Source organism: Cervus canadensis, chromosome 10 (assembly GCF_019320065.1).
Source record: "Cervus canadensis isolate Bull #8, Minnesota chromosome 10, ASM1932006v1, whole genome shotgun sequence".
NCBI lineage: Eukaryota > Metazoa > Chordata > Mammalia > Artiodactyla > Cervidae > Cervus > Cervus canadensis.
This window is the reverse complement of record NC_057395.1, coordinates 7051921-7076661: the sequence shown is the minus strand read 5'-3', so window position 1 is coordinate 7076661 and position 24741 is coordinate 7051921. Positions and strand designations below refer to the sequence as shown.

Sequence of the window (24741 nt, the reverse complement as noted above, 5' to 3'; positions counted from 1 at the left end):
TCGGCGGGCCGCGCGCGGGCGCCCGGGGCCGCTCTCCAGACACCTCGGCCCCGCGGAGCTCGCCTGAACGCGCCTGTCGCCAGGCTCGGGTGGGTGACGCTGGCCGCGTGGATCTCCACTCTCTGGGTCCTGCGACCCCAGGGGTGAGCCTGGGGCGGGGGGGGGGGGACACGCTCCTCCTCTCTACGCCACGGGCTCTGGCTCCTTTGCTGGATTGGGTTCCCCACTTGCATCCGTTGAGAGCGTCTGAGATCCCGGGAGGGCGGGTGGGAGGGACCTCAGCTGGGGGGCATGTGTTTGGGAGTGTGTGTGTGTGTGTGTGTGTGTGTGTGTTGTGTGTGTGGGTCCCCGCTTACCCCGACCGAGGAGAGAAAGGAAGGCTCCATTTCTTACCCTTTCCCCAAGAGGGCACACACACCCCGCTCAACTTGACGCCTGAAGCAGCCGCCTCGAGGCCTGGCGTTTCAGATAGGCCAACCGGCTCCCGCCGCCCCACGCTCAGCCCGGGTACCGGTTCCGGGCGACCGGGGATGGGCGGTAGCCGCGCCGTCGCCGCCTCGGATCCGGGATGCTCGCCCCAGGGGTCCCAGGCATCCAGACCTCGGCCAGACCCTTGCCCTGGAGAGGGAGGCCTAGCGCTCTGCGGGAGCCCAGGGCCCTGCTGCTGCTGCGGCGGCGGCGGCGGCAGCATCCTTTTAGGTCTCCACCTCGCTTCCCTGACCCGAGCTCCGCCGGCCGCTCCCGGGGAGGAGAGGAGGGACGGGGGCTCTCTAAACCTGCCCGGGTCGGGGTCCTGGGTGGGAGCCCGGGAGGGGGAGCTTCAGATCTGCAGGAGGGCGCTGAGGCGTTCCCGCAGGAGGCTGGGATTAGCTTTGCGGGCTAGGGCAGAGGGGGGCTCAGTGCCACCTTTGCTTCCCTTCACCCGGCCTCGAGCCCCCACGCTCCCCCCGCCCGCCCTCAGAGGAGGAAGCCCGGCCTGCATTTGCCCGCAAGGCGGGTCAGGCAGGCGCCGCGCCTGGCCTAGACTCCCGCAGCCCGGCTCTCTGCCTCAGGCCACGCGCCGCAGCCTCTCTCTGGCCTGGCTCCCTTCCCCCTTCCTTCCGCGTGGGTCCCGGGGCCGACCTCGGCCCTCCCTGCTCGGTAGCCCCCTCCTCTCCTTTTCCCTCCCCCCAGCTCTGTGCTCCTGGCTCTGGGGTTGGGCCCGTGACGTCAAACCCAGTGTGGCGTCGGCGAGACTGGCCGGCGCGGGCCATCAAAAGAGCAACGTCCTCTTTCCCAATTACCCACTGTCAGTCCGGGAACAGGGGCGGACCGGCTGGGAATTAAATGTTAAATACCCCCTACAGGCTGGCTCCATTACACCGGGCACCCAGCCGCAGCCCCCCACCCCTCTCTGCCAGCTCCAAACCACCCAGACCAAGAAGGGGCCTTCGAGATCTTTTATTTTTCCAAGGGTTGGGGGTGGTTCTTCAGGTCAGTGCAGCCAGACTTGGTGCTCATGATTTAATTAAAATGAATAATGCCTCCCCCCCAAAGTTTGAGCGTTATCAGAGGCGCCACTACACCGGAAGGCCTCCTTCTCAGGGATGTTTTCTCTTTGTCTTTTAAAATCGGCTTTAGCCTCTGAAGTTAACGTTTTCAAGTCCTGGCGTCAGCAGCGTCTCATTCCGAGGATGGGTCCCTTTTATTTCCTGGATTTTCAGGTCTCGGCGCAGAGGACCAAAGAGCTCCGTTTGGTATTTTCCGCGTGGCTTTGAACTGGGGTCCGGTTAGTGTCGGCGGGTCCTAGACCAACGCGCAAAGATGCGCTTTTCATTTTTTTTTTTCCCCCAGCCTCTGCAACCATCCTTAAGCTGAATCTCGGGACTTTTAGCAACAATGTGTATGCGTCCGTCTGTCCTTGTTTATGGAGCGGTTTCCGGTGAATGTTAGACAGAAACTAAATAATTAAAAGGTTTGGAGAGCGCAGTGAGCAGGAGAGGCTGGCAGCTTGACTGGCCCTAGAGAGACGTGGTCAAAATGAAGGAAAATCGATGCTCCTTTACTGGGCCGCCCTAATAAGCAGGGACTAAGTGGGCTCAGGAGAAACATGGGGAGGGGGTTAATTTAGGGACTTTCTTACCGTTCCGTGTCTAGAAACTCAAGCTGATGTTTCTAACAAACACCTAACAAACATCAGATTTAAGAAAACGGAGACTCAAGAAAACTTCCACCTCAGGAAGACCCGTGTTTCCACTGTTTCTTCCAAATGAAGTTTGTTAGTCTTTCTACGAGGATTGTGTATTAAAGCAGGACACCCCCCACCCCCGTCTCCCACACCAAGTTAAGGCTGAGTATGGATGGTTTTCTTTCACCCCAAGGAAGGAATCCTCTAGCACCTACTTTCAGGGACGGTGTCATCTATGTTGACTTTTTTAGGGTGTATTTGTAGGGAATTGTTACGGGGTAGAGAAGCGAAGAGGGAATAATGCCTTCCAGTTGAGCCCCAAATCAAACTGTCAGTACCGTCCGTGGGAAAGCCTGCGGGAGAACCCACGCTCTCTCCTTGCACACATTGCCCTGAGGAGAGCCGCGGGTGGAACCTTGAGACTTCGCTTCCCGCCCGACGCTAGCACACCCGGGCTGCGTTTTAGGGCCGGACGGCTGCAGCAGCCCGAGCGCCGCTAGGGGATGCAGTGGCTCAAAGCACCGAGACCCGCCCGGGAGGTTGCAGCCCGCGGGGCCGGCCAATCGCGGCCGCGCCGCAGCCTCGCGCGCTGATTGGCCACTTTCCGGCCCCGCCCCGGGCGCCCCGCCCCTTCGCCGGGCTGTCTCTGATCTCCACTGCCTCCGCCCGAGGCTGCGAGGCCGGACCCAGCGAGTCCCGCGAGCTGCGGGGCCCCGGGGAGGTCGCCGCAGTCCTGCCCGGCGGCCCGGGTGGGGGCCGCAGGAGGGGGCTGGGGAAAAACGCCGGGAGCGGGAGTAAATAGGGCTCTGGGCGGGGAGGAGGGAACAAGTTGGGTAACCGGAGCAAAGACCCGAGTGCTTGGGGAGCCAAAGATTCTCGCCTCCCCCACTTTCATCCATCAGTATTGTCACTCTGGTCAAAAGCACGCATTGATTACGAATATTAGGTCTGGAAGGGACAGCTGCAACAGCTGAGACATTCTTGCCGGAGGCTTGTGAACGCCAGAGGCTGGGAGAATGTTGACCACGACCACCAAAAAGTTGCCACCGACATTTCAGTCAGGCACATTCCGCCCCCCCAACCCTCCCTCGCCCCCCTCCCCAGTTCCTCAATTTCTTAGGCAGTTCTCAAGAGACGCATATCTCCATGTACTCTGATATTACATTTTATTTTTCCTGACCACTTTTACTTGCAGAGACCCCACATCCATAAACGACCCAATACCTTGGAATGAATGCCAAAAAAAGTTTGCTCATTTAAAAAGTCTGAAAAAGAACGGCTGTCTGTAGAAATAAACTTCATGAATGGGGCAGACCGGTGTCCCCGGCACGGAATAATCCATCGAGCCGGAATGAATTGGCAGGAGCCGGAGCCACATTTAAAGGGCCAGAGCGCGTATTCCCTCCTGCCCGCCCCCTCCGCCCCGAAGCCCCTGGCGCGCCTCGCCCACCCTCTCCGCCGCCCCTCCGCCCGGGCAGCCCTCCGCGGCGCCCCTTTCCGGTCAGTGGAGGGGCGGGAGGAGAGGTGGGGGTTGGGGGTGAAGTCCTGAGCGGGTTTGGGTTGCAGTTTCCTTGTGCTGGGATCCTGTCCCCTCCTAGCCAGCGCCAGGCTCCTCCCCCGGCGGCGCGGATGACACTAGAACCTCCTTAAGTTCCGTCGCGCCACAGCTGTCTGCGAACACTGAGCTGCCTGGCGCCGTCTTGATACTTTCAGAAAGAATGCATTCCCTGTAAAAAAAAAAAAAAAAAAAAAAAGAGAGGGAGAGAGAGAGAGGAAAAGAGAGAGAGAGGGACGGCGAGCGCGCGAGGCAGAGCGAGCCACGCAATCTGACCGGGCAGTTTCTGCTCTCCTGGTCGCACGCCTCCTCCTCCCCTCTGCTCCTCGCTACCCAGGTTGGTACTGGCGACTTTTTTTTTTTTAGAAACTTTGATTTGTTTTCTGTCTCCATTTGGGAGGACTTTAAAACACGGAAAACGTAACCCTCCTCTTTCGGAGAGTTTCTGGAGGCTGGAAAGTCGGTCCTGGGACCTGGGTCCCCGGAGGGAGGGAGCTGTCGTTCAAGTGGGAACCGCTCAGTCAGTCCCGGGATCCTGGAAGAGCCAGGCAGCTGGGGATGCGCTCGGGTCCTTCGCCGCCTCCCGGTTTTCCGAGCTCCGGAGGGGGCGTGCGCGAGTGCGCGCGTGTTAGCGTGTCCCGGGGGCGCGGGCGCGGGGCAGGACGGCTCGGGGGGAGGAGGTGCCACTTCATACTCAGGTGCTAAGTACTTAGGATCTCATCCAGGTCTCCCCTTCTCTCCTTTGCAGGTGGCCCAGGAAAGGCTCAGTCTTGGAGCCGCCGAGGAGCCCCCGGTGCACAGGAGCCTCACTTGCAAAATTCTAGCCAGTCCTCGGCCCCCTTTTACAATTTGGTCCTTTTTTGTCCTCCCGTACCTAATTTTGGGAATTTTTTTCCCTTCCTCTTCTCTTTGCTAAACTACCCCGCAAAGATTTATTTAAAAAAAAATCTCACTTGCTCACCTTTCCTTCCCAGCTTTCCCATTCCCCCACTGAAAACAAATCCTTAAACGACCCCCGCCCCTCCGACGGCAGGAGCACCTGCGGAGCCTCGGAGCCCCCGACCGCCCTCTCTCTCCGCGCGCGGGTTCCGGGCCCGGCGAGAGGGCGCGAGCGCAGCCGGGGCCATGGAGGTGACGGCGGACCAGCCGCGCTGGGTGAGCCATCACCACCCCGCGGTCCTCAACGGGCAGCACCCGGACACTCACCACCCGGGCCTCGGCCACTCCTACATGGACCCTGCGCAGTACCCTCTGCCCGAGGAGGTGGATGTACTTTTTAACATCGACGGTCAAGGCAACCACGTCCCGTCCTACTACGGAAACTCGGTGAGGGCCACGGTGCAGAGGTACCCTCCGACCCACCACGGTGAGTGCGCCCCGGGTGCGAGGGCCCCCCCTCCCCCGGCCGGCAGTCCCGGCTCCCCGGGTTGGGGAGGTAGGGAGGGCCCAGGGGGTGGGGAGAGCCGGCCAAAGCCCCCCCAAGTGCCGCTGCTGCTCCATTTAAAAAACTGGGGCCCGGAAATGGGCGAGGAAGGCGTCTCGAACGTCGCTAGAGTCTGTTTTTCAAAACAGTCGCAGCAGGCGCCTTTGCGCGGCTGCGGCCCGGGGGCCTGGCGCTCACCTGGCGGGCGCCGCTCGGCAGCCCTTTCTCCCCGCGCGGCCGCGGCTTCGGGGGCCTCGGAGGTCCAGGGCGCGGGGAGAGCCGAACCTCCGCCTCCGCCGGTCACCGCTCCCAGGCTGGGCATCCGGCGTGGGCCAAACTTGGCTGGGGCTTGGTTCTTGGGGCTTCGCTCCCCCATTTATCCCGTGGTTCTCTCTCGGGGGCTGCTGCCGGCGTGCCTCGGTGTGTTTCTCCAGCACATTCCCAGAAGGGCCCAAGGAATGTATTTATTCTCCTCGCTGTGTTTCGGCCTTTGCCTAAAACTAGTGCATTTGGTTTTTAGGCATATCTCCTAACTCTAGGCTCCGAGGAAGGGAAGTCTGGTGCTTGACCAGGTTTTGGTGGAAAGACTACCATTTTAAGTTTGAGACATTTGGGGTTTCCTAGATTCCCGCCTGCACAGAATTTTCCTGCGTCTATGCTTTTTGGTTGCCTCCTTGCCTGCTCCAGGCAGCTCTTTCCTTTCTCTCTCCTCCTGCCTGCAACTGACCCATAGGGTCCCAAAGAAGATTTAGGATCCTTCAGGGTTTCCTTCTATGAATGCGATTCCAGTATTTTCTTTTTTCTTTCTCTTTTCATTTTGGGAAGTTCGGGAGACTTCTGAAATGGTAAAGAGAACCCCAGCGCTATGTAGTTGAGGGGGAAAGCTCTCAAACCTTCCGTCTGTAAGCGGGTTCCCAGAGGAAAAGTAGGAGCAACCTTTTAGGTGGAGGAAGTGTGAGTTGCTCTGGAGATCTGCCCTGGTTCCCCTGCTTCCATCGCAGGGTTGGGGCTGATGACAGAGGCCCTGCGGGAGCCGGCGTTCTCACTCTGCTGTCACCAGGTTTTAAACAATTGTTTCTGCAGAGGGGGTGCTCTTTGCCCTCGTTCTGTGCAGATCAGCAGTTAAGTGGAAATGAGGTAAATGCAGCCTTAATATTATTTACTATACGACTTCCTGCATAATGTGAAGCATGACCCTCCGTGTTCAGAGAACTCTCCTTCCCCCTTGTCTCCCCTCCCCTTCCTCTCTCTGAAGATTTTTAGTTTCAGTATTGTTCTTAATGGTTAAATAGAATGTCAAACGCTGAGACAGGTACTGGATTAAAAGATCAATAAGTGTGTGGATTTGCACTTGCCGTTTAGACTTACCCCTCTCAGAGTGTCTTTTGGTCTGAGTTAGGGCTGCCTTATGGCTCTGTATTTTAAAGGAGGGCTCAGTTTACTGTGTGTGAGCGAAATAGACACAGAAACTGGAATTTTGTGTCTCTGGGGCTCAGGTGAAAATTCATATATTACACTGGTGGAATCACAACCCTGGGGTTGAGATGGGCCTGTTTTTTTTTTTTTTTTTAGTAGGATTTGGGAGGGTGACAAAGGCAGACAAAAGTGCCATCCCAGGGTCTAGCCTTGGTAACTTTCTCCAAAAGCCTGAGCAATTAATTTTCCTGAAAATCTCATTTCTGGCCTGGTTATTTATAAGCCAGCAGTGAAGTAGGGGTACATGGAAGTCACCCTAAAATGGCCCTTCTCCTCTCTTCCAAGACTTATCCTTCCTGCTCTGGGCCTGGGCCGCTGGGTCCGTGTGTTCTTCTGGTTTTGAGCGGTCCTGCAGCCGGGCTCACCCCTTTAGGCCTCATCCTTCACAGCCCACCCTCTTATCAGGCTGCCTGGGATTAGGTCTGGGCTGGGGGCTGCCGGGTCATTGAAAGAAACCAATAAATCAAGTCAGGTTCCAGAGAGGGACCTCGGGCCTGTAATTTAGAAAGTGTATCTGGAGAGGCCAGGAAAGCCAGGGCCTCTTCTTGCTCCATCGCAGCAGGTCTCGAGGGTCAGACGCAGGCCCTTGATTCCCTGGATCTGGTGGGACCTTGGGATGGGAAACAGGGGGTGTGCTGGCCCAGGTACCGCTGGGGCCAGTCTGTGTTGAGGTTGTCCTGATGCTGGGGAGGCAGGGGTGGAGGGCGCGAACGCCATGGCGCCTTTGGGGGCTGCTCTCACCTGCCCGTATCTCTCTTTGGCCCCTTCCTTCCCCAACAGGGAGCCAGGTGTGCCGGCCACCTCTGCTGCACGGATCCCTGCCCTGGCTGGACGGTGGCAAGGCCCTGGGCAGCCATCACACTGCTTCGCCCTGGAACCTCAGCCCCTTCTCCAAGACGTCCATCCACCACGGCTCCCCGGGGCCCCTGTCGGTCTACCCGCCGGCCTCATCCTCCTCCCTGTCGGCGGGGCACTCCAGCCCGCACCTCTTCACCTTCCCGCCCACCCCGCCGAAGGACGTCTCCCCAGACCCATCCCTGTCCACCCCGGGCTCGGCCGGCTCGGGCCGCCAGGACGAGAAGGAGTGCATCAAGTACCAGGTGCCGCTGCCCGACGGCATGAAGCTGGAGTCGGCGCACCCCCGCGGCAGCATGGCTACCCTGGGAGGGGCTGCGGCCTCGGCCCACCACCCCATCACCACCTATCCGCCCTACGTCCCTGAGTACAGCTCCGGACTCTTCCCGCCCAGCAGCCTCCTCGGGGGCTCCCCCACCGGCTTCGGATGCAAGTCGAGGCCCAAGGCGAGATCCAGCACAGGTAGGAACCGTCTCTCCCCCAGAGACCCTTCCCCCTTGCCCCCCAGCCCCCTCCCCAGTCTGAAATCGCAGGCAGGGACGAGAGAGCCCGCCTTCCCAGTGCTTCCGCGGGGAGAGGATGTGGTGTCTTGTCTCGGTCCTGTCTTCAGAGCAGAGGGCAAGTGGGATCTGGTTGAAAAGGCCCCTTAGAGCTGGACTAGGAATAAGATAAACAAAAACAAACCCCCATCTCCTGCTTGTCCTGCGGGGGTGCTGGAGGGTGCTGGCGGTAACCTTTAGTCAGTTTGCAAGCCCAAATGGAAGGCGAGGGGATAAATCTTTGGTGTTTAATGCTAAAACGAAACCTCCTGAAACCCAAACAAAACAGGTCCCTCCTCTGATCCCCGGGCCTCTGTGTCCTGGCTCTCCCCTTCCGCTCAGCTCAGAGGGGGTCAGGCAATCACCGGAGGACAGCCCTTGACACAGACATGTATAAATAAAGTATGTGTATATTTTTCGTCGGGGGCGGGACCCAGGCAAAAGCAGGACACATGTTCTCTGCGTGGCAAAAGGGGGCTTGAATCCTGACTTCTGGGTAGAGAGGGGAGCTCCGCCCTGGGGAAGCAGCTCAGTGAAGATCAGAAGGGCTTGTTACCTGCAGTATCTTCGGGTACTGGGAGGCCAGTACTAGGCAGGGGCAGGAAGGTATCTGACGACCTACTCCCGGATTGCTCTGAAGCCAGAGGGGTTAGGAAGGACGGAAAAAGATTCCCCAGGTGCCTGCCTCTGCTTCCTCTGCTCATTGCTCCTAGAAGAGCACCCTGCCGCCCTAAAATTGAGCTGCATGTGTATTTTCTTGGTGTAGAGGCTGGCATGAAAGGAAATGCAAAGCCCACACAAAATATTTTTTTTTTTGCTTTAAAAATAAAATAATCCACTACCCATGTCGAAGCGGCTGAATCAGAGTCAGGGGTTCTTTGAGATACCTGTTCAGTGTAATTTTTTTTTTTTCTTCGAGATGGTTTTGGGAAGATTGGCATGTCTCCTTGGGAAGTATCCATTTCAGGGTGGGTGTCCCCGTCCTGGTCTGTCCTAACTGCTACTCCCCCCAGCCAGTCTCTCTACAGACTCTGTAGACACTGAAGTGGTGGAAATCGCTTGTCTTTTCTGGATGAGACAACCAGTCTTGAAACAGAGCTTGCAAAACCCGGGTTTAGAAAACTTCCGAGAGAGGGCTCTGGGCGCCCCAGTGACCATGAGATCAGTTTCCAGGGTTTTTTTTCCAGGGTGACATTCACTCCGACTGCCTGGGCAGGACTGTCTCTATTTAGTTGATATGTTTCAGCTAATCCAATTATTTTCAGACTGCTGCACGCGACAGTTGCATTGTTTATCCCGAGCCAGGAACTTCACTAGAGCCCGGATGCGGTTAGGCTGACAGAAAAACTCAGACCTGCATGTTCAGTACATGAAAGTCGGCCGAGGGAGAGGGAGGCGGCGGGAGGAAGGGAGGACAGGCAGGAAAGCGGGGAGCGGAGGGTCCCCGCCAAAGCGGGGAGGGGGAGGTTGTTGATCAAGGCTGGACGGCTGCTGGCAATAAGAGCCAAACCTGTGCAGTTTTGAGGTCAGGGTGGGATTTTTTTTTTTTTAAAGTTCTCTTTTCTGGTAGGGCTGAAAAGTTGGGGGGAAGATCGTGGTCTCTGAGGCTGGGGTGGTGGTTTGTGGGGGGGAGGGGACACAGTGACTTTCCCAAATGCCTTTGGTCCTCTGCCCTCATTTCGGAGTTTGATTTCCCCCCGACCCCTGTCGTGCGCACCTTCTGCCTTTTCGGGTTTGCCAGTCTTTGTCACTTTCCTGGAGACTCAGGACACTGGGGAGGGGTGGGGGAGAGGGTTGCGGTTTCCCTAAACCAGAACCAGGGGCACCTATATACCTATTTTCTTTTTTGGGGTTGGGGAGAGAGGAGAGGAGCCGATTTAAATTTGGCTTTTGACTTCCTCCTCCTTATTCCTTTCTCACAGTTTGAAAAAAAAAAAAAAAAATCCTGGGCCGCACACCTGGGCAGCAAGGGAGTTGGGACTTCTGGGAGTGTGGAGCGTGCAGGGGAAGTTTCCAGACTCCTAAGGAGGGTGGAAGGGGTGGGAATTCCTGAGAAGGGGACTCTCTTGTTTTAGTGGTTGCCTTTTTTTTTTTTTTTTTTTAATTTAACCTCTTCTTCGCAATCGCCTGAAGGAGGAGCCCAGAGAAGAGAGGGCTGTCGCATTTTGGAGAAACGGTTGAGCTGTGGTTTAGAGCACCTATTGCTTTTCTAACGCCCGGGCTGTTGGGCTGGGATGTGTCTTTGCAAACAAGAGACTATAAGCCGTTTTTCTTCAGCAGGGGAGGGGGGCACCAACTCTTGGCTTCCCCCCCCTCCCTGGGCTCCCCTCTGTGGTGGGGCATTCAACTCCCCCCTTTTTCTTCTGCAATTTCCGTACCCCTTTCCATCTAACTCCAGGCTCAGGCTTACAGTCAGAGGCAGAGGGGTGTCTGAAAATGGCTGTTGAATGCTAAGAGGCCTGCGGTTGTCACCTTAGCGTGAGGTGTCTGTCTGAGCAGCTCACACCAGGCTGTGAGCGCGGAGAAAGAGAGCAGGAGACAGTCAGGGCCTCCCTAAGGAAAACTGGTTGTTTGCTGAAGTCACAGATTAGAGGCAACAAGGAGAGAAGGGGAAAGAAAAAAAAAAGAGAGAAAACCAACGCGAGGCAATCGCAAACTTGCCGAGTGAATCAAGACAGAAAATTGCTCTAGTGTGCAGAGCCTCGCTGGAGAGGCAACCGTTGCTGGCTTTCAAAGTCCCTCAGAAAAGGAAGCTGTCATCCTCCCTGCCGCCTGACAAAGGAAAGGAAGTCAGACTGATGGTGTCAGGCGGGGACACCCTCAGCCCAGGTGGCCCAGGTGCCCAGGAGCGGGGCGGTCCAGCCCGAGCTGCTAGTGATGGAGGAGACTTGGGGTCCAGGAGACAGCCCCAAAGGTCTGGGGAGTGAAGCAGCATGGGGCCCGAGGCCCCTGTCTCTGCAGGTGGGAGAGTGGGCGTGGGCTGGCTGCCCCCAGGAGAGGCTGGGCCCGTCCCACGGAGGGCAGAAGGGCTGGGGGCCCCCTGCTGCCTGTGGCCACTCCTCGCCCACTTGCCCTTCCCTCCTTCCTCTGCGCCTCCGCACCTTCAGCGGCCGCATCCCTCCGGCTTTTGACCCCAGAGCAGAGGCCTCTGCTTGTGACTCAGCCCAGAGCCTGCTGGGTGCCTTGCAAGCCCTCCTGGCCCGCTTAGGGCCATGCTCGTGTGGATCATCGCGGGGCTTCTTGGAAGGCTCTCTGTAGACCCCAGGTTAAGAATCTTTTTGGAACTGGGAGCAAGGAAAATGAAATCTCGTAACTCCTTCACATTTGTTTTTTTTTTTTGAGAAAAGCGAAGTGGACAAAACTCAGCGTGCCTCCAATTTGTAAAAGGAGGCCACAGCCACTTTCATTTCCAAAAGTCCGTTTCCTTCCTCAGAGCCCGCTCCTGGAGAAGAGCCCAGGCTCTGGGGGTGTCCATTCCCTGCCACCCCTCATACTGGGTCTGGGGCTTTCCTAAACCTGAGCAGGGCCCGGGCCTTGGGCTGGCCTTGCCCTCCAGGGGCAGTCGGTTCCCTCCCCCACCCCCATCCTGTCTTCCTGGTAGTTTGGGGTCAGCTGATTAATCTTTAAAAACAACTCTTAGGCGCTCATCTTTCTCCCCCACCATCCCCAAGCCTCCCCCCAGCACCTGGGAGATCCTCCGGTTCTTGGAGGACCGGCTCCCAGTTGGGTCCCTCTGGGTGGGCTGTGAAGCTGGTGTGTCTTCCTCAGGAGATTCTCCCAGAAACCTTCCTCCTCTTCCTCCCCCTGCAGAAGTGCAGAAGAGCTGGCAGGCAGTTCCTACAATAGCATCTGGAGGGCTTCCCCCTGGGGGCTTCCCCTCTGGGGGCTTCCCCTCCGAAGGTGGGCCCGGTCGGTCACTCTCCAGCCCCTAGAGTGAGCATTGTTCCAACCCAGCCTGGCCGGTTTTCTTGTTGATTTTGTTTGTTTGTTTTTTTGGAAAAAGAGCAACTGCAGGCAGGCCTTGGTTATTGAGCCAACCGAAGGGCCTCCCAGGGCCTCCCTTCCCCCTCCCCAAAGTGGCCCATCGTCCTGATCCGCTCCTCACCTCTTAACACTTCCCCTGATTCTGTCTCCCTCCCCCCATCTCCAGCTCCCTAGCCTTCAAGACGCCTCCGTGTGTCCCTCCAACCCTTCAGACTGGAGTGTCAGGGGCTGGGGACCCGCAGAAAACCTGGGCCTTTTCTAGAGAGTAAGAGAGATGGTGGGGAAGCAGTGGGCCCTACGGGATCTTCATCTTTTCCTTGCTAGCCAGGGACGTTCCAGTTTTATTGGAAGTAAAACCTAAAGGCCTCACTGCTAAAAATCAGTCAGCCAATTGATCCATCTGGTCATCTGTTTATTATCTGTTTTCTCGATCTAGCCATTGATGAATCTTTCCTTTGGCCTCATCCTGATCGTCATTATTTAATCAATCTGTATAGACAGACCTGGTGATGAGAATGGATCATCTTTGTTTTCCTCTGAGGGAAATGCAAGGAGTGTTTAGCTTTTGCCATTGTCCGGGGCTCAGGATTTTCTCAGGGAACTGTTTCAAGTTGAAATTCGCCTTCCTCCTGGGCTCTGCTTCATCTTCCCCATCGAGTGGGGCCGCCCTGGACAGGTGTCTGTTGCTTCTGATTCGTGTGTCACTTCTTGGACCAGGAAGCTGTGTGTGTGTGTGTGTGCATGCGTGTGTGTGCATGTGTGTGTGTACCTGTGTGTGCCTGTGTGTACATGCATGTATGTGTACATGGGGAATCGTCAGGCCATGAGAGGGCTGTACATTCTTTTTCAAGGGAGCTGGAGGTGAGAAAGTTCCGCAAAGGAAGAAAAAGAGAGGAAAAAAAAAAAAAGTTGTCTCTTTAGCTTTCATTCCCTAATTCTGCTGGCAGCTTTTTCATGTGTCTTCCTTCCATAAGTGACTTATGTGTGATGTTGTTTTCAGAAGGCCGGGAGTGTGTGAACTGCGGGGCGACATCCACCCCTCTCTGGCGACGAGACGGAACAGGGCATTACCTGTGTAATGCCTGCGGCCTCTACCACAAGATGAACGGACAGAACCGACCCCTCATCAAGCCCAAGCGAAGACTGGTGAGTTGTCCCTGGGGCAGCCCTGACCTGGCGCTCTCCATTTTGTGTCTTTAATTTCCCCTCTTCAGAAAGGAGAGCTTTCTGCAGGAAATTGGCAGGACAGCTCAAAATCGTGTCAGCTGGCTTGGGGAAGCTTTCCCCTCATCTTTGTTTTTTCTTTTTATCAAATTAGATATACAGGGAAGTGTACTCTCTCTCTCTCTTTATCGCCCCCTCCATGATTCTTAAGTCACCACATTTTTAAGGATGCTGACTTCTGGATTATCGAATCTTAAATATCTTCGCTGGTAGAATGATTGCTTTAATGGGACTGGGGTGACTGATTGGAAGTGTGTTGATAGCCACCGTTTCACAGAGAAGGTTAGTGGGGGGATGGAGGCTCCCGGGTGCCACCCAGAACTTGTTTCTGGAGTCGTAGCAGGGGTCTCCCAGGAAGTCATGATGGCCTCAGTGCTGCCTTTGTGCCCCGGATGAGATCTCATGTGGCCAGGGCTGTAAGATGAATGGGGCTCATTAACTGCATTGCACAAGCAGCAGCCGATGGCCTTGTGGAGTTTTTCTTCTTCCGTGGTCTGTGGAGTTGAGGAGTTGCCACAGGTCAACGCAGGGGAAAACTGATTTCTGTCCCGCTCCCTGTCTCTCCTAGCGTCTAGTCCGATTTCCCCTTTGAACTCCCGCCAGCCCATGACCGCTTCCTCTCTCCCCCTCTTTTTTCCCTTTCTTAAACCTCTTGACCCCTAGGAATACTTGAGAAAACCTGGCACAAGTAAGCACGGGTAAGGAAAACTAGCCGGAGAGGTTCGTTTGCAAACTTGTCTCTGGAACCTCAGGCCAGACTGAATAGCAAGTGTATGTAACAGACAAATAAAAGCAGGCTTGGCAGATGATAACTCTAACCACAGTCAAGAGATCAAAATGCTTTTTGTGGTGATGACATTCACCAGGTGGAGAGGGGAGGAGGGGAATTTCCCCGTTCCGATGAATGGATGAAGTAGCATCCCTCAGATTGTAAGGTGGACCCCTCCAAATCCTCTGCATCCTTTTTAAAGAATTGTTTGTTTTCCTCATCAGATTTTAGTGCATATGACAACCTTTCACATCCTCTTCAGAAAAAGGAAAATCTTTCTAGGGATGGCCATGCCCACGTGACTTTAATTTTTGGCCATCCTAGGTCTCCAGGCTTTATTCTTTCTGATCTTTGCCCCCGTCTCCAGCTTTCACAACCTTCCCCTGACTTGTCCCCATGCTCTTTGGTACTTTTTTTTTTTTTTCCTTTCTCTCATGTGCAAAGCTAACTTCCTAGGAAAAAGCTGCCGGATATCTGAGCTCTGGAGATAACTCATAAACAACAACTCAGCTTCCCCAACCTAAACATCAAGATGTTTGAACGTATCAGAACAAGACGTTGTTTGAAAAAAAAAAAAATGACTGGAGGTGTTAGTGCAGAATGAATATGATCACACCACAAAAGAATGTTCTGAATCACTCCAAACCTGGCCTTAGGAAAAAAAGAGAGAAGGGGGGAAAAAGAAAAGAAAAAAAGGAAAGAAAACAAACAACAAAAACTTTCTTTTTGAAATAAATCATGATATCATGATAATTGGGCTCTTTTTAAAAATTAAAGAAGAAATAAGAGCAGTAAAGTCTCCGACCCCGTGGTTGTTTGGTTGATGAGCAAGAATGCATTTGACATTTTCTCGGGGTTTCTTCTGTCTGGGGTGGATTGCCTAGGAGGGCTAGACTTGCATTTTATATAGTTTTGTCTTCATTCACCTTTCCTAAGAAATCTCTAGAACTCTGAGTAATAATCGCTTTTAATTGTAGAGTTCCTTTGCTGTCACATGTGAAGCTGTCTTTTCTTTCTTACTCATCTCTTCTGGGTGGTTTTATATTTTTAGTTCCATAGAATTCATATGCTCCAGAGAGACACTGGGGGCCCATTCAGGATGTATATGCATATATTTTCAGCACTTAGGTGTATTTGACTTCTGAGTATCTAGAACTTCTTTTTTCTTTCCTATATTTCCCTGTCTCTCCTTCCCGCCTCTGTCTCTCCAGTTTTCAGTTTCTGCTTTGCGCATTTTCAGAGGCGCTGAAGACCACTCCACCCCTTGGTAGATGCATATCTAACACCAAATAAACTCAGGCCATGCTGAGGCCATGCTGGAAACAGGAGAAGGGAAGACCCATAGAAATTTTTTCCTAGTGGTGGAGGATTTTCATAAATCTCTAGGTTGCTTTATTAATATACTTTGTCTTCTGCGAGTGAACCAAACAGTGTGACTTTCAGAGCTTCTGTATAAATTCACTGAAAGTCTGAGCTTGCTCAGGTTCATGATACCGTCAAGACCCTGCAAAGGGCTATACCACGAGCCTCATTACTCCAAACTCTTATTTTGTTGGCTGGTGTTTTGTGCTTGAACCATCCCTTCCCAGTTGTTGGGCTGAGAAATCCAGTGCTTGAGTCTTAGTCTGTTAGTCTGTTATATCCAAGTATTTCTTTTAAAGTGGAGAAAACCAGTCCAGGATGATAATAATCATCGCATGACATTTGATAATTGTCAAAATCCTTAAGCATCAATTTCATAACTTCATTTTCTTCCCAAAAGTATACAAGAACACCAGTTAAGTCTTAAACGATCATGTTTCATAAAGGCAGGGGGACAGAGGTTTGTGGAATGAGAGACAGTACTCTTGGACTGCAGTGAATTATTTTCCAAATGGACTACTCAAAAGTAGAACCTTCTCATTTACGAGGGAGAAGGGCTGTGTTTCTAGTTCCACAGAACACAAAAACTAAGAATTACTGGGGGAAAAAAAGTGCCATAGCTCTGGTATTTAAACCTGTAGAAAAGGGGAGCATCTCTGGGACAATTTAGTAGCTTTGAAAGGAGAGGAGTCAGCCTGATTCATTCAGAATTGCCTCCGGGTTTTCCATATCTGGCCACTTTGAGTGTTTGGCTCAACTTCTTGCCGGATGAAATATTGATGGAAAATCTCACCCTGATCCTTGTCATTTTGTTCCATGCTCTCATAACCATGCCAGAATTTTCTTGATCACAGATAAGGAACAGCTAAGTTCTTTCTCTTTCTCTTGCCTTTGATAATGCTTTTGAGTCCAGGGACAGAAATAATTTTGTAGTTGAAAATTTCTTTTCATGTTACAGGGAGTAGTGAGGAGATGAGAGGGGTTACCAAGGACCCACCTTTATTTTCTTTCAAAAGTTTTTGAGCTTAAGTTTTTTTTTTTTTTTCCAAGTATGGATGCAGGGAATAGTTCCCTAATGCTTAATTTAAGTACATCAAAAAGTGAAAGAAAAATCTCCCTTTTAAAGGAAATGAAGGCCGTGACACAATCAAATAATTAAAATTCAGCTTGGGACTGGCATCTGACCTGTGACCATTTGGCTCTGTGAAGAGTTTACAGGAAACTTTCCAGGGAGTCAGATGAATTGAAGGCAGAAATGGGGCCTGTGTTCCTGGTGGATTGCAGAAGTCCTTGTTCTTCTGTTTGTCTCATTAACCTAAAACCACTTAAAGAGGATGAAGATGGCTGTCACCACAAGTTGACCGAATCTGAAAGCCTGGGCTGTGCACATTTAGGATGGCTGCAGATGGGCTGGGTCTGGTTCACGTAGGACGTTCTAGTTTGGTGCTTTCTCTGTGGCCCGCGCTGTGTGTGTCAGCCACATATGCACAGACATTCTCTCATAGTGTCAGCAGCCTGCTCTTCTTATCACCTAGCATTTCTTTATTTGGGATCTAGAAGGCACTTCTGATGCTTGGGCTTCCTCTTCCTTGGCTGTTAGTCTGTTGTGATGACCTGTATCCTTGTTGAGAGCTGTTATTCTGGGGAGTCGCTCTTTAAAAGGACCTCCTGGAGGCCCGGTGAAGAAAGCCACAGAGAGCCTGGTAGCCAAACATGTCTGGTTAATTCCAAAAATTATTGCAACCCATAAAAATGAAACATCTGGTAGACTCTGTAGGAGGGGGGGGGGTAGCTTGTGATTTAGAGAGATGGGATCAGCTTTCTGATCCTCCCAAATTCCTCACCCCGGGGGACAGCAGGCTACCTGCTGACCACCGGACCACGGTCTGATCTACTCCTAGGCCAGTGGGTCAGCTGTAATTTTCTTCCTGATGCAGCTTTTGGGGATCTTTATTACTTTCATGTGGGCCACTTGCTAGTTTTGATTTCAGTGATAATTTTTTTTTTTAAAGTTGGTCTCCGTGGTTCTGCAAACCCATTTAACATTTGTTTTGATTTTTATCCTCCCCTGTCTACCCCCTCCCCAGTCGGCAGCAAGAAGGGCAGGTACGTCCTGTGCAAACTGTCAAACCACAACTACGACTCTGTGGAGAAGAAATGCCAATGGAGACCCTGTCTGCAATGCCTGCGGGCTTTACTACAAGCTGCACAATGTAAGCGTCCCGGGGTCCTGCCCCCCAGACGGCCTCGGGCGGGTGATGCACAGTGCATGGCATTCCCCTTCCCTGGTCCCCTTCTTGATTTCTTTTAAAAAAATGTTATTGGCATGTAGTTGATGTGCAATGTTGTCTTAGTTTCAGGTATTCAGGAAAGTGATTCAGTTTTACATACACAGGTATCCATTCTGTTTCAGATTCTTTACCTGTATAGGTTATTACAGAGTGTTGAGTAGAGTGCCCTGGGCTCTACAATAGGTCCTTACTGATGATCCATTTGAATCACCCAGTGAGGAGCCTCAGAAAAATCATTGCAGTAGGGTTCAGCGTGGGAAAGGACTGGGCACAGTGAAGCCTTGTCAAGACTCAAGGGTTTAAAATAGGTCGATCCCCCTCTCTGGGCAATAAAAGCCATCTCCCTCGAAAAAATAAATAAATAAATAAATAAAATAAAATAGGTCGCTCCAACCTCTTAGTTTGTATTGGAAACAGAATGCGCGGTGGACCTGGTCTGGGTTTTTAAGGGGGAAAAAAAAATCTTCCCCTTAGCAAACTGAAAAAAGTTGCCAGTCATATTTTGATGTTTTCTTGCATTTTAAACTTTTTGCAAAAAAAGAAAGTGTGCCAGAGAGTAGAAGAGAAAGGTAAAGAGAATTGTAATGCATGATGCACGAGTTCAGGGCAATTCAGTTACTGAGGGGTAGAGAGCTTGGCATAACCTGTGCTGTGAATTTTAAACGGATTCTCTGTATAAAAGATACGAGATGAAATGGCTGAGATATTTCATCTGTTGAGTTTGTCCTCCCTGGGAGAACTCCCGCAAGGCAGCCTGTGGAGGTTATCCTTTCCAGGGAAAAGAATGCCTTTTTCCTTATAGATCATATTAGCAGAATGGTAATTGTCAGTCAGTCTCACGGGTTTGGCTGTGTCAGTTTTGATCTTTCAATTTGGGGATCCTCCCATCTTGTATTATCTCTACCTTTAAAAAACATTCAGCTATTTTTTTTTCCTCTCGTACAACTCTGGCTGACAGGCTGTGACCGTAATGAGGCCTGATGTTTATGTTAATCCCAGAGAAAGAATTTGTTCTCTCTTTCTGTCTCTGTCTGTCTCTCCCTGTCTCTCTCATATCATGTCTCTGGTTCCGTCTGGTTTTCCTGAAGTCTCTTGGCCAGTCTGACTGGCAGAGTCTGGGAGTGAACTGGGGACACGCAGAGGGGTTTGCTCAGAGCCATCCTGGCAGTCAGCGAGTCTTACCCAGAGACGCGAATTGCGGAGGAAGATTTGCTGGTTAGAGTTTTTGAATCACAGGAGAACTTCCCAGGGTCACCTTAGCAATCTAGTCCTTTGGTACCTCTTGGGACCCTCCCTGCCAGCGTGTCATCTCTGCTTGATACTCAGGGCTTGTTGCTGATGGAACGAGGGTCTTATTACAATCCATCATTTCTCTCTCTCGCATCCCTAGACTGTGGTCTGTGTACATTTATCAGCGATGAAACCCCAGGCCCGTTTTTGCTTTGGGGAATTTCCTTGCTCACTGCCATGGAGAGAAGCAGATCTGTGATTAGAATCTGGAAAGTTTGGGGCTGTAGAGTTCTTGTGCTCACCCAATGGTAGTCAACAAAATGATTTTGGGGGAGTGATGTATGGTTTGTAAAGAACTTTTATGTTGTTTGACAACATTTGAGCCTCAGAGAGTCCCATGATGTAGACAGGGCAGAAATTTTTCTGATTTTGTTTTACTTGAAAAAATGATGACTCAGAGAAACAAGGATGAGGCTGATGAATTAGAAGGGCCCAGATGGATTTCTGAATAGCGACCGACCTTCCAGGGAGATCAGGAGCTCAGGACTATTGGGGACCAGGGAAGAGTGAGCCCCTTCTTATTGTAGAATATGCCAGAGACCTGTTCGGAGTAATGGATTGTGTGTGTGTATGTACTTCTTTCTGATTTCCACAGAAGTATAGGAATTATGAGAAATGAACCAGAAATAAATTTCTTTGACTGCTCAGCCACAGTGAGATGTGATCTCAGTTGTATCCAATTGAAAAGCCATCTATTTCTGAAAGATATGCTTTTCTCATTAAATCCAAGAGAAGTCAAGGGCCCTTCTTCATTGCTTACCCCCACTCTATTCTTTTTCTCTTTTAAATATTTATTCATTTATGTGGCTGCCGTGGGTCCTAGTTGCATTGTGGGAGATCGCTCATTGTGGCTCACAGGTTGAGTCGGTTAGTTCTCCAGCCAAGGCTCAAACCTGCCTTGCGAGGTGGATTCTTAACCACTGGACTACCGTGGCAGTGCCCTCAGCCTGTCCTGGGCCCCAGTGTCTGGGAGATAGGCGCGTGCTCATCCCCCAGAGTGGTTTTTCTGCCTTCTCTGGTCTAGTAAGACTTCACAGAAGGAGGCGGATTTGTTGTGTATTTAACAATAAGAGATACTAATCTATGAACATTCTCGTTTTGTTTTGTTTTGCCCATCGAGATACCAGGCATGCCCTAAGTTAGTTCCTGTCTCCTTATCTAGGTGTGTAGATAACTACCTATCTCAGTATCAGTGCTGGGACTAGTTATCTGGCTTTGTGTGGCTATCTGTGTAACTAGATATTATATTTAGATACCTGGCCCTGTATATCTAGATATCAGCATGAAGAGCATGTGTCTAGGTGATATCTCGGGGGAGATTTGATGTGACAGTAGATTCCTATCGCCTCTGTAGGCAGCATCTTTATCTTGATTATAACTTTGAGGAAGAAACCCTGAGATGTTCTCTGAGCAGCAACCTTTGAGGTCCTCTGCCGTCAGTCACTCGGCCTTCCTATGCGAGGGGCAGAGCTGGGGTCAGCCCGCCCCCAGCGGGTCTGCACTCCTGCCCAGGTGACCAGCTCAGCCCCTGGAAGCCGTGAGTTTGTTTCTCCCAGAAGTGTTATCAGCAGCCTGGCCCTCTTGACTTCTGGGTTCTCACTTCCTTCACTATCTCCTTCTAGCTTTTGGAGCAAACAGGCAGATCTTTGAGTCACGAAATCTTCTCTTCCTCCACCTTTGAGGACCCTGGAGGAAGAAGTGGTTTCTTCTCCAAGGAGTCAGGAGTGACTAAGGCCCTGACCTTCCCCCCTTGCCCGTTTCCCTGGAAATGGGGCTGAATGTGTGGTTGGTTTGCTGTGCGGGGCAGGTGGCTGCCGTTGAGGTCGATCTGATTCTGACTCCTCGAGGGGAATGATTAGTTTGCTTTGTCAAGTTCCCCCACCCCTACCTTAAGCAAATGTGTATTCAGAACAAAACACATGAGGCTTATCAGGAAGAGAGTGATGCTATGCTGCCCTGAAGACGAAGAGCAGTGATCAGGAGAGTAGGTGCTTGCCTTGGTCTTTTTCCTCAACTTCATGCTTGGGCATTTTTTTCCTTAATCTTTTGTTTACCCTGGAATTGTATTTGGCTTTTTTTTTATTTTTTATTTTTTGGCCACCTGGAGTATGGGATGTTAGCTCCCTGCCCATGGATCTAACTCTTGCCCCCAGAATTGGAAGCTCGGAGTCCTAACCTGGACTGCCAGGGAAGTCCCTCATGCTTTGGCTTTGCTTTTTACGAGGAGAGTGCTTTCAGGCTAGCACAGGGCTTTGCACCCCCTAAGTGAATATTAAATTCTTGTGGATTGGTTGTTTCGCTGCTCATCTAGTTAGAAGTGAGTCGTCAGGACCAGGCAGAAATTGCAACTTCATCATCACAGTTGCTGTGGCCGGGGCAAGAGGTTACATTTTTGCAAAGACTCATTATATTAAATTCTGACCCCAGAATGTACAAATTTCAGGGGGAGATTTTTTTTCCCTGTGTTTAAAATGACTTAAAATTTTTTTTTATGTCTAATGGGAGGATAATTGCTTTACATTGTTGTGTTGGTTTCTGCCATGTAGCGCTGTGAATCAGCCATAAGTATATACGTATGTCCCCTCCCTCTTGAACTGCCCTCCCCCCTTCCATCCCACTCGGGGTGGACACAGAGCACTGACCTGGGTTCTGCAGCAACTTCCCACCAGCTGTCTATGTAGGGGGAGGTTTTACAGCACCTCTTCTTTCAACAGGCCAGTAGAAGAGAGGCAAGCAAAAATTACTTTGAAGCAGTCCGGGCTTCTCAAGGCAGAGAGACAAAGCCCTTAAGATCGATTGCCTAGTAGTGCCAAAGTTCTAAGTCACATTTTGTACCAGTAGACCAGATATATTTCCCTCTTGAAAATCCCTCCCTTGCCTCTCTTCTCCTGAAATCGTGCAAGGTAATTCTAGGAAGAAGACAAGTTATTAGATTTTAGTGAAGCAGAGAAATACAGCCATCTTGGGTGGCTCAAGAATATGGTCCTTGGGGACAGAAAGTTCCCTGAGACCAACTTTCCCCCCAATGATTGGTGCAAATGAACAAAACGAATAAGCCCTGCTTGGAACACCTTACCTGGGGCCTCTTGGTTTCTGATATTGATAGAGGCTGAGACCCTCCCCCCCCCATCACAGAACCCTCACTTGCAGATGGGGTCTCTGGGAAGGAGTCAGGGGGTGTGGGGAGGAAGGGGCCCCCTGAAAGCAGATCCCTGATCTGGGGTGGTCAGAGGAACCCGTGCCTGGGTGTGGAAGTCTGCCCTCTGTCAGAGCCAGCCAAAAAAAAGTAAAAAAAAAAAAAAATTGATCTCTGTTTAGATTAACAGACCCCTGACTATGAAGAAGGAAGGGATCCAGACCAGAAACCGAAAAATGTCTAGCAAATCCAAAAAGTGCAAAAAGGTGCACGATGCGCTGGAGGACTTCCCCAAGAGCAGCTCGTTCAACCCCGCCGCCCTCTCCAGACACATGTCTTCGCTCAGTCACATCTCGCCCTTCAGCCACTCCAGCCACATGCTCACCACGCCCACGCCGATGCACCCGCCGTCCAGCCTCTCCTTCGGACCTCACCACCCTTCCAGCATGGTCACTGCCATGGGCTAGGGCCCCTGCGCGAGCCGCGCTCACCGGCCTCCCGGCGAGAGTCCCTCCGGCCCCCTTCTACGTGCATTTTTGCAGGAGCAGTATCATGAAACCGAAACCCGATGGATCTGTGTGTTTTTGCAGGCATCAAGCAACCCAATGTTGTGGCCACTCGGACAACGCAGCCTACCGTGGTGTCTGTGTTCTCACTCCCCGAATCTGGATCCCATTTGTGAATAAGCCATTCAGACTCACATTCCCTATTGAACAGGGTCTCTCTAGTGCTGTGAAAAAAAAAAAAAAAGTCACCGAACATTGCATATAACTTATAAGAAATACTGTACATTGAAAGAAGACTTGATTGCCTCTCGGTTGCTGTCAGGAAGGCACGGAGGACGCCATGCCTTTTAAGGACGATGGGGGAAAAATAAAAGAGTGGAGATTAAGAAGAAACTAGGTCAGATATCCAAATGGACAAACTGCCAGTTTTGTTTCCTTTTCCTGGTTACAGTCGTTTGATGCATTAAAAGAAAAAAAAAAGGAAAAAAAAAAAAAAAGAAAAAATGTGTAGGCAAATCATTTGTTCAAAGCTGTGGGCCTCTGCGTAGGAAATTCTATTACTCCGGGCAACATATTCCATTCTCAGGTTGCCCTGGAGGGCTCAGCTAGACTTTCCTGGGCCTTCATGCTTTGTGAACATGTCCCTGTAATTGTTGTTTGTATGTATAATTCAAAGCACCAAAATAAGAAAAGTTGTAGATTTATTTCATCATATTATACAGACTGAATTGTTGTATAAATTTATTTCCTGCTAGTGTTAAGTACTGCTTTTTTTTTTTGTTTTTTTGTTTTGTTTTGTTTCTATTTTAATATTTTCTTTCTCTCTCCATTTTTGGTTGAAAAAACTAGGTGACGTTCAGTTGACCTAAGGTGGTTGTGCTCCACGGGGCTGATTTTTTTTTTTTTTTTCCATTTTGTTTCTTGATGATATTTATTAAATAGCTTCTAAGGGTACAAGAGCATATGTCCTTTGTCACTTCTTCCGCAGCCTGTGCTATGAGGGTAGCAGTGTATGAGCTACCCGTGTGCATGTCAGCGGCTCAGGCCCGCCAGCCCTGGGTCCTGAGAGCAGCCTGGCTGAATGTTAGCGCCTGTTGTGTTCTGTGTTAGTGATCACTGCCTTTCATGCAGTCTGTTGGAATAATAATATAAAGAGATAATAAAGTTAAAATATTTAAGAAACAACCAAATAACATCGTATTGAGAGTGGTGGCCAAGCTCTTCTAGAACCTGGTAGCTCTAGCTAATGGAAGCAAAAGGAGTTTAAACAAAGTAACAGCCCAGTGGTGTTCAGTCACACCCTGGGAGAGAATGCAAACCCCAGACAGGAACATCGATGTGTTTGGGAAACTGGGCATCTTTGGAGCTCGCGATGCAGCCCAGAGGAAGGCATCCCCGGGGCTGGAGGAAGTTCTGTGGTCTGCTCTGAGTTGCTCTTCCCTTGCTCCTGGTCTGGCCTCGAGGAGATCTTCTCGCCAGAGAAATGGGAGGGTTTCCTTGTTGAGATTCTCAGGCGGGCGGGTTGCAGTTGAGAATTCCTCATGGTTCTCTACAAGATGGAAAGGAGCTGGGCTGGGTCTTGAGTTTATGTCTGTTTTGCTTTTCTACTGTTGAATCACACCACAGTGAAGGGTGGATTGGAATGTTTGCGAAACATGAAATAACCGTTTTGTAACTTACGCTGTATAGTTTCCTTTGACTTTGTTGACAGAATGTGTAACCCTGGCACACATTTGAAAAATCTCTGTTAATTGCCTCTCTGCTTTCTTAGCAAATATTTCAAAGCTGAAGCTCAATGTTGAAATAAAGAAGTAGAGAATTACTGACATGCACGTGAGGCTCTGCCTGGCTCCTAATTCGGACGTGGTTTCTGGGGACTCCTGAAGCACCCAAGGCCACGGGCCGTGGCCGTCTGTTGCCGTTGTAAACTTGGGAGCAGTTGTTGCTGGAGAGTTCCCGTGTCTCAGGGTTTGCCACTTTTCCCCTCCGTACAGATTTGAGCTGATGCCCTTTCACCTTAAGAACAGGGAGTTCAAATTCTTGACATTCTTGGGGGTGGGAGAAGGGCAGGCGGGAGTGGGGGGCACACATAGAAAATTCTCAAACTCAACAATCAAGTTACATTTTGTCTTAGGTGCTATAGCCATAAAGGCACATTGGATTC

General features: G+C 51.3%; 1 protein-coding gene across 3 annotated transcripts in view; it reads left to right on the top strand.

Annotated features, from left to right (window-relative positions):
• The window catches only part of GATA3 (GATA binding protein 3), a 29800-nt gene extending 5391 nt beyond the window's left edge, over positions 1-24409 (top strand). Inside the window, exons 1-6 of one of the 3 annotated variants that reach the window (XM_043479982.1) lie at positions 3889-4059; positions 4471-5088; positions 7402-7938; positions 13003-13145; positions 17442-17567; positions 22254-24409. In XM_043479982.1, coding sequence (XP_043335917.1) covers positions 4848-5088; positions 7402-7938; positions 13003-13145; positions 17442-17567; positions 22254-22538 — 1332 coding nt within the window. In that variant the 5' untranslated portion in view covers positions 3889-4059; positions 4471-4847 and the 3' untranslated portion in view covers positions 22539-24409. Of the gene's footprint in view, positions 1-3888; positions 4060-4470; positions 5089-7401; positions 7939-12999; positions 13146-17441; positions 17568-22253 lie in introns of those variants that run through there. The other 2 variants (XM_043479980.1, XM_043479981.1) reach the window with 2 other exon arrangements.
• The last annotated feature ends 332 nt before the right edge of the window (positions 24410-24741 follow it).